The sequence below is a fragment of the Pelobates fuscus genome, chromosome 3, assembly GCF_036172605.1.
Source record: "Pelobates fuscus isolate aPelFus1 chromosome 3, aPelFus1.pri, whole genome shotgun sequence".
Lineage (NCBI taxonomy): Eukaryota > Metazoa > Chordata > Amphibia > Anura > Pelobatidae > Pelobates > Pelobates fuscus.
In genome coordinates this window covers 216,523,225-216,543,821 of record NC_086319.1, presented here as the reverse complement: position 1 = coordinate 216,543,821, position 20,597 = coordinate 216,523,225, and the positions used below count along the sequence as shown (strand labels likewise).

The 20,597-nt window shown below is 43.2% G+C and overlaps 1 protein-coding gene across 3 annotated transcripts in view; it reads left to right on the top strand.

Moving 5' to 3' along the window:
* The window catches only part of ABCD2 (ATP binding cassette subfamily D member 2), a 104,555-nt gene that overhangs the window by 5,420 nt on the left and 78,538 nt on the right, over nt 1–20,597 (top strand). Inside the window, exons 1-2 of one of the 3 annotated variants that reach the window (XM_063448076.1) lie at nt 17,675–17,860; nt 18,317–18,497. In XM_063448076.1, the coding sequence (XP_063304146.1) occupies nt 18,323–18,497 (175 nt within the window). In that variant the 5' untranslated portion in view covers nt 17,675–17,860; nt 18,317–18,322. Of the gene's footprint in view, nt 1–17,674; nt 17,861–18,316; nt 18,498–18,693; nt 18,782–20,597 lie in introns of those variants that run through there. The other 2 variants (XM_063448075.1, XM_063448078.1) reach the window with 2 other exon arrangements.

The window sequence follows — 20,597 nt, the reverse complement described above, 5'->3', positions numbered from 1 at the left end:
TGTAATGATATATATATCTATGTATAAATAAATAAATAAAAATAATACGAAATATACATATGTCCACATACATAATTACATAAATAATTTCATAAATATACACGTAGACGTCAAATATATATATATGTATATATATTAAAATTCGACGTGCATATTTATGTAATATTTTTACCTAATTAAGTAATTTTAATGATTGCAATTTGAGGGACCTGCCTGCCAACCCAGGCCAAAAGTCCAGATAATTTAATTTGCTAGCACTGTGTTTAACCCTGTAACTTTCTATGACACCCTAAATCCTGTACATGGGGGTACTGTTTTACTCGGGAGACTTCGCTGAACACAAATATTAGTGTTTCAAAACAGTAAAACATATCACAGCGATCATATTGTCAGTGAAAGTGAAGTTTTTTGCATTTTTCACACACAAACAGCTCTTTCACTGAGGATATTATTGCTGTGATATATTTTACTGTTCTGATACACTAATATTTGTGTTCAGCGAAGTCTCCTGAGTATAACAGTACCCCACATTTAGAGGTTTTATAGTGTTTGTGAAAGTTACAGGGTCAAATATAAGGCTTGATTTTACTTTTTTTTTTATTGAAATTTGTCAGATTGGTTAGGTTGCCTTTGAGAGCGTATGGTAGCCAAGGAATGATAATTAGCCCCATGATGGCATACCATTTGCAAAAGAAGACAACCCAAGGTATTGCAAATGGGGTATGTTCAGCCTTTTTTAGTAGCCACTTAGTCACAAACACCGGCCAAGTTAGCGTTTTTTGCATTTTTAACACACAAACAAATATAAATGCTAACTTTGGCCAGTGTTTGTGACTAGGTGGCTACTAAAAAAGACTGGACATACCCCATTTTGAATACCATGGGTTGTCTACTTTAAAAAATATGTACATGTTAGGTGTGTTTCGGGGATTTATGACAGATAACGGTGTAACAATGTCACTATTGATACATTTAAAATATATATATATTGAAACAGCAATTTCCTACTTGTATTTATAGGCCTATAACTTGCAAAAAAAAGCAATAAAGCATGTAAACACTGGGTGTTTTTAAACTCGGGACAAAATTTTGAATCTATTTAGCAGTTTTTTTCATTAGCTTTTGTAGATAAGTAAAAGATTTTTCAAGTAAAAGTCCAAAAACATGTTTTTTTTTATTTTTCACCATATTTTCTTATTTTTTTTAAATACAATATATGACATAATATAAATACTGGTATGTAAAGAAAGCCCTTCTTGTCGTGAAAAAAACAATATATAACTTGTATGGGAACCGTAAATGAGAGAGCGGAAAATTACAGCTAAACACAAAAGTGTTAAAACTGCTCTGGTCCTTAACGTACAAACATCGCAAAAACAGGCCGGTCCTTAAGGGGTTAAAAAAACAACATTTTTTTTTTACACAGTACTCTTAGGTTTGCCACCTGACTGTTATTTTAAGGCACAGTCGGTATTTGAGGCTGCCTGGCCGTGACGGTATTGCTGTAATACCGGCAAAACAAATTCTAATATTTTTCTCAGTATAAACTGAGATTACTCTGCAATACCAGCACCAGCCAGTAGGGGTCACTGTGTGTGGACAGAGGCAGGGATAGGAAGTTACAGTATCTCCCTGCCTCTCTCTACTCACTGATCCGCGGGGGAGCAGCTACACAGCACAGAGAGTCCAGACAGCAGCTCCCAGCCTGCAGAGACAGACTACAGCTCAGGGATTTGAAGGATGGGGAGAAAGGCAGCAGGGAGACATGGGGACACTGAGACACTAGGGGACACATGGGGACACTGAGACACTAGGGGACACATGGGGACACTAAGACACTAGGGGACACTGGGAGACGTGGGGACACAGACACTTGGGGTCACTGGGAAACATAGGGACTCTGAGACACATGGGGACACTGTGAGACATAGGGAGACACTAGGGACACAGTGTCTCCATGTCTCCCAGTGTCCCCATGTCTCCCAGTCAGTGTCCCTAGTGTCTCAGTGTCCCCATGTCTTTCAGCGTCCCCATGTCTCTCAGCCAGTGTCTGTGTCCCTATGTCTCTCAGCCATTGTCTCCATGTCTCCCAGCATCTGTGTCTTCATGTCTGTGTCCCCATGTCTCCCCAAATGTCTGTGTCCCCTTGTCTCCCAGTATACCCAAGTGTCTGTGTCCCCATGCCTCCCAGCCTGTGTCCCTAGTGTCACAGTCTCAGTGTCTCCCAGTGTCTGTGTTCCCATGTCTCTCAGTGTCCCTAGTGTCTTAGTTTCCCCAAATGTCTGTGTCCCCTAGTGTCTGTCCCCATTTCTCCCAGTGCCTCCATATTTCCCAGTGCCCCCGGGTCTCTGTGTCCCCGGTCTCAATGTGTCCCCTAGTATGCTAGTGACACGGGACACACGGAGACATGGGAGAAATGGGGACACAGACACTGGGAGACTAGGGAACTGGGCGACATGGGGACATTGACACTGTGATACATAGGGACACTGATGCCAGGCTGGCCTTCCAATTCTTTGGACAGACATGCCCCCTTTTTGGGCATGTTCGCCACTTTTGGCAGTTCTGGTCACGTGATGCGCGTCAGTGACCCTTTTACTACGGATCGACCGATATTGATTTTTTAGAGCCGATACCAATACCGATATTCTGTGAACTTACAGGCCGATAGCCGATATAATTTGCTGATATTCTGTACATTTACCATTTTGGAAAATAAAAACTATTTCTAAAGGTAAATGCACAAAATATACATGCCACGTGTAGTGGATGCAGTGGGTTTATACAGGGGAGCTGTTTGTGTTTGTGTAGTGTGTGTGTGTAGTGGATGCAGTGTGTGTTTGTGTAGTGTGTGTGTAGTGGATGCAGTGTGTGTTTGTGTAGTGTGAGTGTTGTGGATGCAGTGTGTGTTTGTGTAGTGTGTGTGTTTGGATGCAGTGTGTGTTTGTGTAGTGGATGCAGTGTGTATTTGTCTAGTGTGTGTAGTGGATGCTGTGTGTATTTGTCTAGTGTGTATATAATACAAGCAGAGTGTTTGTGTAGTGTGTGGGTAGTGTGCGTAAAGTTAATGCAGTGTGTGTGTAAAGTGAATTCTGTGTATACTAAATGCAAAGTGTGTGTGTGTGTTTGTGTAGTGTGTGTATATAAGGATTGCAGAGTGTGTGTATTTGTGTAGTGTGTATATAATGCAGTGTGTTTGTGTAGTGTGCATTATATAAACACGCTACACAAACACTGTGTAAATAATGCAGTGTTTATATCATGCAGTGTGTTTGTGTAGTGTGTTTATATCATGCAGTGTGTTTGTATAGTGTGTATATAATGCAGTGTGTTTGTATAGTGTGTGTATATAATGCAGTGTGTTTGTATAGTGTGTATATAATGCAGTGTGTTTGTATAGTGTGTGTGTATATAATGCAGTGTGTGTTATACACACACACTGCATTATATACACACACACACTGCATTATATACACACACACACTGCATTATATACACACACTATACAAACACACTGCATTATATACACACACTATACAAACACACTGCATTATATACACACACACTATACAAACACACACTGCATTATATACACACACACTATACAAACACACACTGCATTATATACACACACACTATACAAACACACACTGCATTATATACACACACTATACAAACACACTGCATTATATAAACACTGCATTATATACACAGTGTGTTTGTGTAGTGTATGTGTATAATAATGGAGTGTATGTGTGAGGGGTAATTTTTTATTAATTTTTTTTATATTAAATTATTATTATTTTTTTTATATTTAATCATTATTATTTATTTTTTGTTGTCCCCCCCCCCCCCCTCCCTGCTTGTTGCCTGGCCAGGGAGGGGGGATATAGCAATCCCTGGTGGTCCAGTGGCATTGGCTGAGCTGGGGGGGGGGGTGAGCGTTTACTCACCTCCCTCCAGCTCCCCAGTGTAAGTCTCGCGGCCAGCGTGCCGCGGGTCTCACAAGATTTACACTGGGGAACTGGAGGAGCTGCAGGGAGGTGAGTAAACGCTTGCCCCCCCCAGGACCGCCGGGCTTGTAATGAGCCTGGCGGTCCTGGGAGGTATTATCTCTATTGGCCGATACCGATATTGCCGAAAATACCGAATATCGGCCGATTATATCGGTAAAACCGATAATCGGTCGATCCCTACCTTTTACCCCGCCCATTGACGTCCTGCTTCACTGGACACTTCTGTTAGGGGGTATGGATTTACTTAAAAGATGAAAGCTTAAATTCAATAAAGCGTATGTGTTTTCTTATGGCTGCATCCTTTGAGTTTCCCTCCAACACCATCTCAATCAGATACATGATGCTTAAGAGGTATGACTGTTTTAGTGTTTTTGGTCGATAAGATCCTGTATTTAGGCCCATCATAACTGTCAGCACCAGGCCCACTGGGCTCTTAATCTGGCCCTGACCTAGACTGTAAGGAATTAATTACCATTACTACACTTAGATTGTCGCATGTGACAATCAGCCGCCTATTTTTCCATGCGTCTCCCCGTAAATATATTGCGGCTGCAATTGGAAATAATTCCAACAATGTCAAATGTTTGGTTAAGCCTTCCCGTGTCCAAAGATCCGGCCATTCTTGTGCGCACCATTGTCCATCCCAATATATGCCAAAACCGATAGCACCAGATGCGTCTGTAAACAGCTCCAGACTATCAGAATCTATGAACTCTTGTTGCCACATTGATCTTCCATTAAAATCTGTTAGAAAATTTTTCCATACTTTAAAGGACCATTATAGGCACCCAGACTACTTCAGCTCAATGAAGTGGTCTGGGTGCCAGGTCCATCTAGGGTTAACCCTGCAGCTGTAAACATAGCAGTTTCAGAGAAACTGCTATGTTTACAATAGGGTTAATCCAGCCTCTAGTGGCTGTCTGACTGACCGCAGCTAGAGGCGCTTCCGCGCCTCTCACTGTGAAACTCACAGCGAGAAGACGCTGGATGTTCATAGGAAAGCATTGAGAATGCTTTCCTATGGACTGTTTGAATGCGCGCGGCTCTTGCAGAGTTTACAAACAAACACCCCAAATTTTTATATGTTTCCAATATACCGTATATACTCGAGTATAAGCCGACCCGAATATAAGCCGAGGCCCCTAATTTTATCCCAAAAAACTGGGAAAACTTATTGACTCGAGTATAAGACTAGGGTGGGAAATGCAGCAGCTACTGGTAAATTTCTAAATAAAATTCGATCCTAAAAAAAATATATTAATTGAATATTTATTTACAGTGTGTGTATAATGAATGCAGTGTGTGCGTATGTGTGTGTGTATGAGTGCAGCGTGTGTGTATGAGTGCAGTGTGTGTATGAGTGCAGTGTGTGTGCATGAATGCAGTGTGTGTGTGTATGAATGCAGTGTGTGAATGCAGTGTGTGCAGGGCCGGTGCAAGGATATTTGCCGCCGTAGGCAAAACATTTTTTGCCGCCCCCTCCCCCCCCCATATGTCCTGACTTCCCCTCCTCCTCCCTCAGTGGTCCTTACCTCCCCACCCCCGTGTTCCTTCACCCCCCCCCCCCCAGTGGTCCTGACTCACCCCTCCCCTAGTGGTCCTTACCCTCCCCTCCCCTAGTGGTCCTTATCCCCCCTCCCTCTCATAGTGGTCCTTATCCCCCTTCTCCCTCCCATAGTGGTCCATATACCCCCCCCTCCCTCCCATAGTGGTCCATATACCCCCCCCTCCCTCCCATAGTGGTCCTTATACCCCCCTCCCTCCCATAGTGGTCCTTATCCCACCCCCTCCCTCCCATAGTGGTCCTTATACCCCCCTCCCTCCAATAGTGGTCCTTATCCCCCCCTCCCTCCCATAGTGGTCCATATACCCCCCCTCCCTCCCATAGTGGTCCTTATACCCCCCTCCCTCCCATAGTGGTCCTTATACCCCCCTCCCTCCCATAGTGGTCCTTATACCCCCTCCCTCCAATAGTGGTCCTTATCCCCCCCCCCCTCCCTCCCATAGTGGTCCTTATACCCCCCTCCCTCCCATAGTGGTCCTTTTTCCCCCCTCTCCCTCCCATAGTGGTCCTTATCCCCCCCCTCCCTCCCATAGTGGTCCTTATCCCCCCCTCCCTCCCATAGTGGTCCTTATACCCCCCCTCCCTCCCATAGCGGTCCTTATACCCCCCCTCCCTCCCATAGTGGTCCTTAACTCACCCCCACCCTCCCATAGTGGTCCTTATACCCCCCCCCCCTCCCATAGTGGTCCTTATACCCCCCTCCCTCCCATAGTGGTCCTTAACTCACCCCCACCCTCCCATAGTGGTCCTTATAACCCTTTTTTTGTTATTATTAATTTTTTTTTATTCTTATTATTTTTATATTATTATTTCTTATTTTATTTATATATTTTTTTTTTCGTCCCCCCTCCCTGCTTGATATATGGCAGGGAGGGGGGCTCTCCTTCCCTGGTGGTCCAGTGGCAGTTCAGTGGGGGGAGAGGGGGGCTGGCAGAGCTGTAACTTACCTTTCCTGCAGCTCCTGTCAGCTCTCTCCTCCTCCGCGCGGTCTGTGCAGCTCCCTCTGTCAGCTCCCAGTGTAAGTCTCGCGAGAGCCGCGGCTCTCGCGAGATTTACACTGGGAGCTGACCGAGGTGCTGAACGGACGGCGCAGAGGAGGAGAGAGCTGACAGGAGCTGCAGGAAAGGTAAGTACAGCTCTGCCAGCCCCCCTCTCCCCCGGTCTGTATTATGGCAATGCAAATTGCCATAATACAGACTCTGACTCGAGTATAAGCCGAGTTGGGGTTTTTCAGCCCAAAAAATGGGCTGAAAAACTCGGCTTATACTCGAGTATATACGGTAGCTTCTGGATATTTTTCACCTAACACGCTAGAATAAATGCAAAAAGCTTGCAGCCAAGTATTGAATGACCTAGGAATAAACTTTTTTCTTTTATCCTCCCCTTTTTCCCTATCCGGTTTAGTAAATTCTTTAGCTGTGGGCAACAATGATAAAATATCAATATACTCCCCTTTCCATATCCTATCTTTTATTAATTTACTTAAATGAAAACCCAAAGGAGAGCTTTCATAGCCTAACGCTTCTTTCATGCATGTCTCTTTAACTCTAACTTCTTCCCTCACAGAATGTGTCACTTTCGGATTAACTGTGACCACTTCTGTACCCTGCTCCCATACTCCTGCCAATATAGGTGTCTGCAATAATTTAGTACGTTTTTCAAGTGAAGACACCACTTCACCTAAAACAGCATTATTCACAGTTGTTTGTAACTCACCCAGCTCATGACTGCAACCCGAGATATCCTGAGCAGCTTCGTTTTCCTCGAATAGCCTAGGTCTGTCCTCAGCCTCGTTATTCTTCTTCTTTTGTTTGTATTTTCTGCTCTGTTTCCACATCCTTTTCTTGCTCTTTATTGGAGACGGTGAGAACGTTTCCCTGGACCTTTTCGTTCTTGCCTCACGAATCCTGCAGGGGTCGCTATCACCAGATTTTCCTGCTTGTACTAGCCCTTTAATTTTTAGAGGAGAATATCCTCCTCCCTCCCTTATTAACTCCTCCTGAGGTGCTGAGGGCGGACTCCAAACAAGCTTGCAGCCATGCAGTATCACTGCAGCCTAAAGCCTTCTGTTTAAGCTGTTCCAACAAAGCCTCAATTGTGCCAGACATCTCCGCAGGTAAAAAAAAAACAGCAGCTCAAATATTTTAATACAGCCAACCTTCAGATTTGTCTGCCACAAGCTGAGGTAATTCATTTTGGCGCCTTTTAATTTATACCCCTTATTTTTCCTCCACTTTGGTCCTCGCGCTGCTATCTACCAATCAGGGCTCATGCCCTGGTCACGAGCTTACCATCTTTCTAACAGCGCGAGCTGCCCTGCCATTAACCCTAGCCCTGCATTTAACCCTAGCGCGAGCGCTATACTTAAAACCCACTTTGCTCCTTATGCAGTTCGCGTGCCTTACATGGTGGTTATTTGAGAAGAGCTCAGTCACACCACAATGTAACAGTCAGTGCAGTCTTGCACGTTACTGTGATTGCCTGCTACTGCAACTGTGTGCTGCCAGCCAAAGATGGGCTGACGGTATACAGACTGTATTGGTAAGGGCTGCTGGAATAGAATGTTGTGACACATCCTGCGTGAAGAGGAGCAGTGAGCACGCGCAGCAATCACTCCGCTACACTATTTCTAGAGAAACACTAATTTCCACTTTGAAGTATTGAGGGAAGCAGGAAACTTTCCTAGCTGTCTGAAAGCCAAAGTGCTTTTGGAGACTGGAGTGTCTCTTTATCTCCTAAATGGCAGGTACCAGATCAGTGAGACTGCAGGGGCATTATCTTTACACCAAAACCGTTTCATTAAGCTTTAGTTGTTTTTGTGTTTTCAGTGTCTCTTTAAGTGAACATGTCATAACAGGTTATACACTCGCCTCATCTCTAATCTAGAACCACCATGACATAACGTTAATAAAGGGCTCGACAAATCCCAGTGACGACCAGGAAATTTGTCCCAGCGCCTGGTATTTGTGAGCCTGTTTAGCCCCCGAGGTGATGGGCTGCCTGGGAGCAGAGTCGGGCAGGCGTCTCATGGCGAGAGGAGACAGGCAAGAAGGTGGGCGGCCAGTTCAGAGAACTAAGGGAGGCAGGGAAGCAGGCGAGCGACTAACATACAGCTGAGGGAGGCGGACGGCTGATTGCGAGGTAGCTGTCATCTCCCTGCTCTGCTCCTTCGCGTGCCCTCCAGTGGTGCCTGGAGCCGGAATATGACGTCACTCCAGCCCCCAGCTCACTAAACAGCGCTCTATGGAGCAGAGCATGAAGATGACAGCTCCCTCGCTGCTTCGCAATCAGCCCACTCCTCCATCAGTGTGTGTGTTTCTGTCAGTCAGAGTGCTGTGTCTGTCAGTAAGTGTGTATCAAATCTGTGTGTGTGTGTGTGTGTGTCAGTGAGTGTGTGTGTTTAGGTGACATGCTCCCCCTACAATCACATAGGAAAAGTGTTTTGACTCACCTTTTATCCTTCTCTGTGCTGGTGACGCAGTGGCTGGCTACACCTCAATGGCTAATAAAGATAATCAGTCTTGACCATCTCTGCCAATCCAATGCTTTACCATTGGAAAGCATTGGGAGACTATTGTGCATTTGTGGCAAAACACCACGCTGCGCCAGTCAACTTCTCCTCTTAGAGTTGCGTTGAAGCAGTGTTAATGTTGTCGACTAAACATTTTAGTCAACTAAAAATTTTTGAGATTTAGTCGACTACAACTAGACTAAAACTAAAACAATTTAGATGACTAAAATACAACTAAAACTAAAATGGCATTTTAGTCAAAAGATTATGACTAAAACTAAATGTAAATTTGCTGCCAAACTTACACTGCAGAGGGGCAGAGGAAGGGGCAAAAGAGACAGACCATGACTTGGGAGAGAGAAACCCAGAGGGGCTGGGGGACACAAAGAGACACAGAGGGGCTGGGGAAGAGGCAAAAGAGACACATAGAGGCTTTAACTAAACTCATTAGATTCTAGTCTTGTCGACTAAAATATACTGGGGATTTAGTAGACTAAAACTAGTCTAGAACTAAATCAATCCAGATGACTAAAATATGACTAAAACGTCTTTTTAGTCAAAAGACTATGATGACAAATAAATTAAAATTTGCTGCCAAAATTAACACGGCATTGAAGTAATGCATCCTTATGGGGAGCTTTAACAAAGGTGCTGCACACTGCAGCACTGACACAGGAAGCACCTCTAGTGACAGTTTGAGTGACTGTCACTAGAGGTGTTACTAGGCAGCAATGTACACACTGCCTTTGATCTGAAAAGACAGTGATTACATTGAAAAGCATGCTGGGACAGGATATAGACACCAGAACAACTACATAAAACTGTAGTGGTTCTAGTGCCTAAAGTGTTACTTTAAGAATTGTATTTTTGACGTTGAAAAACCTGGCTCCTAACCTTTTTAGCTGGCTCCTAGATTCCAAGCAAATTTGTAAATTTGTACTCTTATGTAACATCCATCTCGGGTCTGCCTGCTCTCTTCTTTGATATGCCATCCTTGGGGACACTTCCTCCATTCGGGCAAACCTGCTTTGTGATGCCAACACATTGAATTTATTGCCAGCATGACAGTGTCTGAACAGCGTAACATCAGTACTTCACAGTAAATTATATCATCAGCTACGGAGTTAGACTGCATGTGAAAAATCTCATCTGCTTTCCTTGTCTCTCATTGATTGTCCTGTCTGAAGAAGTTCTATTTTTTTTGTTCCAATTCTGTACATTTGCCAGCAAAACTTTTAAAGTTCAAACTGTGCATGGCAGGTACCCTTTAAACAAACCATTGTGCTATTTTATTACTAGCATCATTTAAACAGACAGAAGTGCTTGGTAGAGAAATTATATGAAGCAGAGAATGTTGGGAACAATACTAGATAAACAGGTGGAAAATATGGCGTACTACTAAAAGAGTGAAGTAGCCACTCTCCAATTTGCTGATACATTGTGAAAGTAACACTGAGAGGGTTATTCACTAAATGGAATTGTCGGAATTCAAACAATAATCCAAGTTGGCTATGCATCTAGTTTAGCTACTTTGGTTTAAACTTCAAATTCAGTTTGAATTCCTGACAATTGTCACTTTCGTAAATAACCCAATCAAGATTATTCACTAAAGCCTGAATGGCACTCTACCAAATTTGGTTAAACTATTCATTGACGTACGGGGCAGTTTGGACAGCAAAACACAAGGCACTGAATGATTCTGAATTTGGTCTGTATCAATTACATACAGAACTGAAAACTTTTTCAGGATGGTTAAAATCTGAACCGTTTGGTCACTTGCTAGCAGGAGCTAATATTTAAATTAATAATTTTTTGTCGGTCTGTTTCTTCTTTTTTTGTATAACTTCTTGGGAATTGACCGTAGATTTAGATTTATACATGAGAAAAAATCAATATGACTCCCATCCAACTATAGGGAGGTGTAATACTTCCGTACGCCCTAACCCGCCACATCAACTAAAGTTTGAGCAGCCAGCGGCTACTCACTGTTACTAAAAGTAGAAACTGGGCAGCTATTTCTGTTTTAATAAAAAACAACTTTTAGTTACAGGAGTCACCGCCTCGGGGAGGACTTGGTAGGCAAGAAGGCATGGTTTGTGTGTCACGATGCTAAAGAGATCCTCAGCAAAGTACAAGCTGCATACCTAACCAAAGGCAAAGTAGGAAATGATAGTCAGGCATATTGCCGGCCCTTAGAGTGGCAGGACTTACTAACATGTAAGTAAGAGAACTACTTTAACAATATGTTTCAGCCAGAAAGGAAATAAAATAAAGCCATACTGATATCAGAAATAATAAATATCAGGAACCAAGGATAAGGCAAATACGAAGTCTAGGACTATGCAGGGACTGGTACACTCAAAAAGCTGGAACAGAGAAAAAGGCAAAAGTCTACAGAAGTCGGGGCAAATCTGGCACAGAGGAACAAAAACAATACGGAGAACTAGGCCAAATCAAGACCAGGAGCAAGCAAGGGTACACGAAAAATGCTAACATGAACAAAATAATGTGTTTAAGTTTCAGGAAACTATGAAATGGCACAGGTCTCATGTTTCTAGGGATTTATGTAAGACTAAGGCCTTTGTGTACATTTAGCATCACTGATGCTGCGCAATTCTTCGGACAGGACGCCAAGCCAGAAAAGTTTTATCCGAGAGGAACGACTTCAAGTTGTCGCAAATGCATCAGTGTTGGCAGAATGCCTATTCGTACGGATCTCTGGTCTTGACGCAGTTAGTCATGTACCTTACACTGTGCCACTATTGGAACCTAAAGCGAATATGCTGTGCAAGATGATGACAGATGTCCATTATGCACATACACAGCCTCGAACGCTTTCTGCACATTCTGACTACCCACCAATCCACCATGACTATTTTATCACTGAAATAGTCATGGTGCTTGGAATAAACCTTTTAAATCTTCTTTTCTTCAGCCCCACCAAAGGCAATAAAGACCATAATAAAAACTGCTACTGTTGGGGGACAGGACCGGACTGCCATGCTAACCGGTCGCAGGCAGGAGATCCTCCTGCATGGACCGACTGTTTAAGTTGGATTCAACGGCTTCTGGGCCTCTTATGAGCCAGGAACAAACAGCAAATCCTGCAGGTAGCTGATGGTGTCCAAGCAGATTCTGAGATCGGGAGTTTTGGAGCTCCTGGGGGCAACACAAAGCTTAGGAATCTATGGCCTGATCAAGAGAGAAGCCGGGCGGACGGCTGCTGCCCTGCTTTCACCTCCAACTCTCACACATCAGCACTCTGGCACTCCAAACAGCCTCCTGACTACGGGAGGAGAGCTGTTGGCTGCTTCCATCCCCATACCCGGCTGGTGGGACCAGGGGCGTACCTAGAGCATTTGGCACCCGGGACGGATCCTAAATTTGGCACCCCCCCAACTTTAAAATGTAAAGAAAAAAAAAACATGTTTTTAATGTACTTAGCACTGAGCATTGCTTGTGTGTTTGAATGTAAGCATGTTTTTGTATGAAGTATGTAAGCGAATGTAGGAGTGTGTTTGTATGTAGTGTTGGCATTTGAAGGCAGGCATGCATTTCTGTGTAGTGGTTGTTTTTTTAATACAGTGGTGGTGTTTTAATACTTAGGTGGTGGTGTTTTAATACTTAGGTGTGTTTGTATATAGTGTTGAGGGTGTGTAGTGTTGGCAAGATGCTGAGATGTATGCACCTTTACACACCGATACACTTGCAAATATATATGCAGTGTCTGTGTGTAGTGCATGTAGTGTGTGTTTGTCTAGTACAGTGTTTCCCAACCCAGTCCTCAAGGCACACCTACCAGTCCAGGATTTAGGGGTGACCCAGTTGTGTCTAAGGTGTTTCTTCTTTTTTTCTAAAAACACCTTAGACAAAACTGGGTAATCCTTAAATCCTGGACTGGTAGGTGTGCCTTGAGGACTGGGTTGGGAAACACTGGTCTAGTAGATGCAGTGTCTGTTGGATAAGTACTGGGGAATGGGGGGTAAGCAGATTTTTAATTAGCTGGGTTTATCTCCCCTTCCTTCCACACGCAAGAGGCAGGTAGGGGGGAATAAGCCCTACTATTTAAAAAAACTGCACCCCCCAGCACTTATCCCACACAACAAACACACACAGTACATGCACTACACAAACAGACAGTGAATCCAAAACACACACACTGCATCCACACACACTACATGCTCTACACTCACACTGCATCCATACACACATCACACTATTTACCCCCTCCCTGCTTTTTACCTGTAGCCAGGAAAGGGGAACACATTTCCCTGGTGGTCCGGTGGCTATAGCAGGCTGTATAGCGAAGAAGGACCCAGTAGTCATCTTGCACCCTCCAGCTGCAGCATGCACTTTCCTCTTGCGAGCTGCGATACATTGCTGTGGGTTGCAATGGCAACGCTCCGGCATGCATTGTGTGCCGCGCGGACCCTTGCCATAGCAACCTGTGGCAACGCTCTCGAGGTTCGCAACAGGAAAAGACATGCTGCTGCTGGAGGGTGCAAGATGACTCCCAGCACTTTGCTGCCCCTGTATCTTCTTGCATGATCAAGAGGGGCCCAGTAGTCAAAATGCTGTCCCTGTCAATGTGCACCCCGGGTACCCCAATAATCAGTGGCACCCTGGGCGGACCCCCGTTGCCCCTTTAGTATGCCACTTGGCGGGACCGATTACCGCAATGGCAATGCTTACCTGGGCTTCGAGCTTTGAGGGAATGAACCTTCACATTGCCTCCCAACACTCCGGGGGACAAACCTCACTGGGACTTCCGAAATTGGCTTGGAGGAGAACCAGATCAGAGTGCACAAGATGTTGGCTTGTGCTGCGTCCTGGGGCTGGCAGGGTGGATAAGTCTGGGCCTGCTGTAACGCTGGGACTCGCTCATTAGATGAGCTCGTATTGGGATAGCAGCTTCATAACACGCAGTCAAGGAAGTACCTGAAGTATTAGCATATGGGACAGCAGTGGTTTTCATCTTTTTTAGTAACAGCTGATAAATATTATCTCTATTATTATGTTTCTCCTGTTTTTTTGTTTATTTTACTATTATTTCTCATCCTCACTAATTGCTAGTTAGTCTGCCCAGACATACATGTTGCCTCTCTGTGTATTCGCTATTGACATGACTGATGTCAAATCTGTACAGTCACTTACATGCCATATTCTACTGTCATAGACATGTCAATCCTCAAGCATGTATTATTATAATTTGTTATTGTCAGTACGTTTTGCATAATTTCAGAACCGGTATCTCTACCCTGTCAGACATGCTAGACAAGCCTGCAATAGCTTGTAAGTTACTCGCTGCTTTAGCTTAATCTAAATTTTCTTGCCTTACACTTCCATGTCTAATAATACACTTTTAAATACATAGGTTGAGTTGCCCTAGGGCTTAGACATGTTTTTTTTAGCTTGAATCTTTCTTTACATTATACAAATGTGTGAAAATAGCAAATGCCACATACCGTAGCACTACTATATGTTTATGCCTTCAATATATGTATAATTCAATGTCAATCTCTACTCCTGTATTGCTGTTGTGGCCTTACAGGTTGCTATTCTCAAGCACAACAAAATTAATAAATAAAAAGCATGCCACCATAATATTACTCTAACATCGCCTTTCAAGGTGGGAAAGAAATAAAGACCTTCCCATGCTTGGAAATTTGACTCAGAGAGCTTTGACAGGCAAGTCTTGTCTCTAACCTTGATTGGTTGCTCACCTTTTAGTAAATGGCATGTTGGTTGGGGTATAAGGGAGATATACTTAGTGTTATTTGATTTTTGTATTTATACTATTCCAAAAACATACACCTGCAATTTAATGGATTTAATGGAACATATAGACAGTTTCATTCATCCGTATATTCCACTACACAATTCTCTATAATTCAGATAGATGTGATTTAAAAAAAAACAAAAAAAACAAAAACGTTTTTAACCCCTTATAGGACCGCTACAGACATAAGGCACTTCAGCTTGCTGGAGTGCTTTATATGTGAAAAGTGTGTCCTTTTTTGGGGGTAATTTTACAAAAAGTGCAGATTTCAATCTGTGAACTGGTTCTGTTACTTCCTGGTAGTCTAGTTTAGTGAAACTAAACTCAAGAGGCAGCAACTGACCAACTCTTCTTCCTTGCAAAGACTTCTCAATAAGCTGCTTTGGAAAGTCTGTTATTAGACAGCCACAGAAAGCCTGGACTGGGTTAGAAGGGAAGGGTATGCAAAGATGTCAGACAAGAGAACTGAAGAACTAAATATTGATTTCTTTGGAGAGGGGGCTGGCACAAGAGTTTCCCTTTTAGGGTGGAGGCAACTGCCCAACTTCTGAATCAAAACAAAACCTAAAATGTGGGCTATATGTTTGTTCCAATATTATATATTGTATTTTTAAAGGACATTAAGGTCATTCTTTTAATAACCTTTTAATAACCTTTGTGTGTATCTAATCCCCTGGTAATGGGCAATGGTTTGGGTCCCTGCCAGACTCTGAGGCTCTTTGGTGGTCTAGAGCAGTGGTTCCCAAACTGTGTGCCGTGGCACCCTAGGGAGCCGCGACGGGCACACAGGGGCGACGCCAAGTGTTTCCCCGGTGCTATAATCATAATCACCGGGAATTGTGCCTCGCTCAACCCTGCCGGCTCTTCAGGACTGGAGGGGAGATCAGAGATCTCCCTCACCGGCCCGCTAGCACTGTAATGCTGGCAGTCGGCAGGGGAGGAAGAGAGGACCCAGGCAAGCTCTAACCTGCTGCATCTCTGTCGCTCTCTTACCATGGTAGCGCTCCACATCTCGCGAGTGAACTCTAGCCTCAGGAACTGAGTTCAATCTCACCACATGGATCACCAGGGCTTCACCACCGGACCACCAGGAATTGCCTTGTACTGTCCCCCCTCCCAGGCAAAGGTAAGAAGGGAGGGGGATATGAAAAAACATTTTTTTTAAATTTATTTTAAAATAATTTTAAAAAAAAGTTTATTGTTGTTAATCTACCCTCCTACCCCCTACAGACCCACAATAATTCCCCCGGCACATTGCCCCCATACACACACTACCCCCCTAACACACACTGCCCCCATACACACACACACACTGTACTCCTCACACACACTGCCCCTCATACACACACACTGCACCCCCATACACACACACTGACACTGAGCCTCGATACACACACCCTGTATCCCTCACACACTGCCCCCATACACAAACTTCCCCCTCAAACACACTCTGCCCCTCCACACACTGTAGACCTCAATACACACATACTGCCCCCAATACACACACTGTACACGTCTCGCACACTGCCCCCACACACAATATATCCTTCACACACACACTGTACCCCTCATGCGCACACTGTATCCCTCACACACACACACTGCACCCTTCAAACACATACACACACACATACACACATACTTAACCCCACACACATTTCACCACTCACACTACTACACCCATGCCCTACTATAGCCTCTATCCAGTAAGACCCAGGTAAATTGTCAAACTGTTCTTAAACAGTTTGACTACTTACCCTGGGAGGGCACTCCTGGCACCATAACAACTTCAGAGTGCTGTTGTGGTTATTTTGCCTGGATTGTTTCGTTAAATAATCTACCAGTGCCACTCCCGAGATTTGATTCTGGATCTGCCCTTGACAGGGAAACATTTCTGCAGAACAGAGGCCCAGTGTATGCCGCAGCGCTGTACATGTATACAACCTAGAAATATTTTTTACTTGGGGCGCCTTGGAAAAATATTGAATTACAAAGGGCACATTGAACATAAAAAGTTTGAACCACTGGTTTAGAGACATGCTTTCTTTTGTAGAGCCCCGGAAGCCGCAGTCGTCACCATTCATTGACCCAGAGCCATACTTAGTTGACCTCTCTCAGCCAATGACTGACATTCTGTACAATGAAAGTTGCACAGATTTGGCATTAGTAAATGGAAAATGAAGTTCTCAGCACACAGCAATATGAAGTTCAGATAGTCATTTATTCAGCCATCAAAAGACTGGGCAACGTTTTGACACTCGTGCATTAAAGTTTGATTGCCGCCAAACGGAATGGGGCAAAACCATCCGGCTGAATACAGGACGATTTGGACAGCAAAATCCAGAGGTTGTTGATGGAATTTATCAATGTCCGTATATAATAAATTAGGCCCCAAATGGGCCTGAATTTAGTCCGGATTTCAGCTTGGATGAAATCCAGGACAAATGCGTCAAATCCAGGCATGGAGAATTCAACTCTAAACCTAGATTTTGAAAAATCTGAAAGATTTTTCCACTGGCTGCTAGCGCTATAGTTGTAGTAGTGCAAATAGTTAAAAACTTTAAGCAGAGTCAGGGTTTGCCAGCTGCCACATTAAAATAGTAAAGAAAAAAATAAAAATCCCATGGGAGTCAATAAGACCCTTCATATTAATATAATGCTGGTAATTCACTTCCATATGCCTCAATCTGGCAGCCATGCCAGCAAGTGGGGCCCCTAATGTTAACAATAGGGGGGGGGGACCTATTGTCCCTTTCCCTGCCCCCACACATGCCAGCGTCCTAATTAAATAAAAAGTAGGGGGGTGGATATGGAATTGTCCACCACCTCCAGCCTGAGATATTTCTGTAGAAGCACATATCACCTTTGCTAAATACAGGTACTCATTAAACTCATCAGTTGTCTGAGAGCAAACATTTGGAGCTACATCAGCATTCATCTTCCAATGCTTGAAAAGACCAGAAGCAGCACAGGCTCCCAGTGTTAACCTAGTAAGTGTCATACTTTGCTAAAATGTTTTGACAGATAACACTGGGACAGCACCAAGGCACTCCCAGTGGGCTGTAGTGCTTATGGTGTATTGATTTAATACAACATATATACTGGCATAGAAGAATTACAGACATATCTGAAGTTTTGGGTTTTAGAACTCTAAAGATAGTTTGTTTCTTTTGTATTTTTTTCATTGTGCCCCGTTGGCTATGATCAGAATTCCTATTACATCACACAGTAGCTAGTACTTTAAATACATTTCTGTCTCTGTGACGTATTCATTATTTTAAAGATCACCCTCATCATCTCAAGAGGAAATACAACATTGTCTCATTTATTTTTAAATTGGTCAAAATGTATGGACTTTTATTGTGTTGTTTTTATTCCACTGTAACATTCAAATTGTGATTTGCCATATTATTCATATATTTCTATGTTTGTTTTTGATGTTTTAGGTAGAAATGACAAAACTTCAGAAAAGTTATATGGCTCTGGCAGATCAAATAAATCTTATTCTTTCCAAACGTCTTTGGTATGTAATGATAGAGCAATTCTTGATGAAATATGTATGGAGTGGCAGTGGCTTAGTAATGGTTGCTGTTCCCATAATCACTGCAACAGGCTTTGCAGATGGAGGTAAGAACTAAGTAATTATCTGTTTCTATAATTTTTTAGCACCTCCGTGTTACAGTGTAAAATAATGTTTTTTATAAAAAGTACTCGAAGGTGCATTGAAGGGTATTTTCTAATATTTTTATTTACCTCTGTACTTAGATACTGACTGGGCACGGTGCTTGAATAGTTGACTTGATGGGTGGCATAATCTGCACATTTTAATTAAAGGAATGCTCTAAGCACCATAACCACTATTTTGCTTTGGAAAGGTTATGGTGCCACGAGTGACCTGGTTCCCTCCCAATGTAAGTAGTTAAATAGTGTGTCTACTTTACTGGGTACCACTGTAGTTGTTATTATGCTTGGAGTGTTCCTTTAAAATATCTTTCTCAAGGCTTCAGGTAAATCCTGTTTATATTCACATCAGACGTCTGGTGTTATGAGTCAGAACAGACAGATTTAACACAGAGGGCAGGTAAGGATTATATAAAAAAATAACTTGACAGGGTAAGTGGATCATGACATAATCCCTTACCATTTACATTATGCCAATCGAAATGTTATAGATTAGTAGTCCCTACTTTTCCTCATATATTTCACAGACTACAGAATGAAACAAAATGCATATTCTGAAAAAGTCGAGAGCAAGCACACAATAGAAAATAAGTTTGAGGTGGAAGAGACACTTTTAATAGTTATTTATCGACCATATATTTGGAGAAACCACTTGTAGCCAATATTATTGCACCATTCTTTTATCAATTTTGATGATTCTCACAACCACACTGATCTCTTTATAGACGCCCTGTGTAAGTCTAGCACGCCAGTTCTATGGCGTCTTTCCAGCATCAATTTCCACAAATATTCTAGTGCAGGAAAGTGACAATGGCCAATAGGGAACTTTCTTTACCTGTATAAACTTCATTCTCCTTTGTTGCAATGCCCTATAATGTTTTGTTTTTTTCATGAGATTGCGTGATTTACTGAGTTTGTGTTCCTGATTTTCACTTATCCTGATTGCTCTTTTATCCCAACCTTGTCTGTAATTACTCGTATTGCTGTCTCTGTACTTCTGACCATGGCTAGTTTGACAACGATATTGCGTTTCAGGGGTTGTTTGCCTACCTTTTTCTATAACTTATGCTGTCTCAGGTTTGCATGTTAGAATATAAAATCCTGACAATGGGATAATGGTTGGAGAGCTGAAGATGTGAGAACTTGTGTGTGACTTTGATGTAACAAGTGACTCGGAGCACACAAATAAGTGTGTGAGCAGTGTAAAACAGTCTGATGTAACATAGCCACACACAGTACCTGCCCAATTAACAAGCTTGATTAAGACAAAAGAGTTGGCCTGGAACACTGAGTTGCATGTAGCAAGGTAGCTACTGACATAAGAGGACTTGACAGGAGACAAGAAAGCTCTGTCATGCATTGCAAGACTAGATAAAGGAGAAATACTAACTTGACAAGCTCAAGAATGGGCAAATCTAATTTCCTGTGCATGCTGTAGACCTATGAATTATTAAAGGAACCATAAAGATATATTCCTAATGCTATAGTGCCCATACCCATACCCATAGTAGGTCCAATGCATTCATATGAGCAGTGGAAGTGCCTCAAGTGGCTGCCAGGAAGAGAGGTAGATTTAACCCTCTAATCTTAGCACTGCCGAATTAAAGTGACAGGGCTACTGCAACCAGATCTCTTCATTGAGGTGAAGTGATGTGGGTGCCTTTAGTGGTCCTTTAAAGCGGCACTGTCATGCCGAATCCCGTTTTTTTTTTTAACCCCCCTCCCGCCTCCACTACATCCAATCGACCCCCTAGTCACCCCCAAATGCCCCTAAGCCCCCCACATTACCTCTTTTTAATTCTTTATCTTCTGCCCCGATCTTTATTCAGGGCGCCGCCATCTTTGTGTGGGTAGGTGAAGTCCCTGTGGGACACGTCATCTACCCACACTACACAGACTGTGAGATTCCCGCACATGCCCAGTGAAACACCTGGACATGCGAACGGGAATTTCACCTATTCATTCATTCATTCATTCATTCATCAGACAGACGAATGAATGAATAGAAAAAATCAGATGAACAAACTAACACTGTGTATCAGTGTT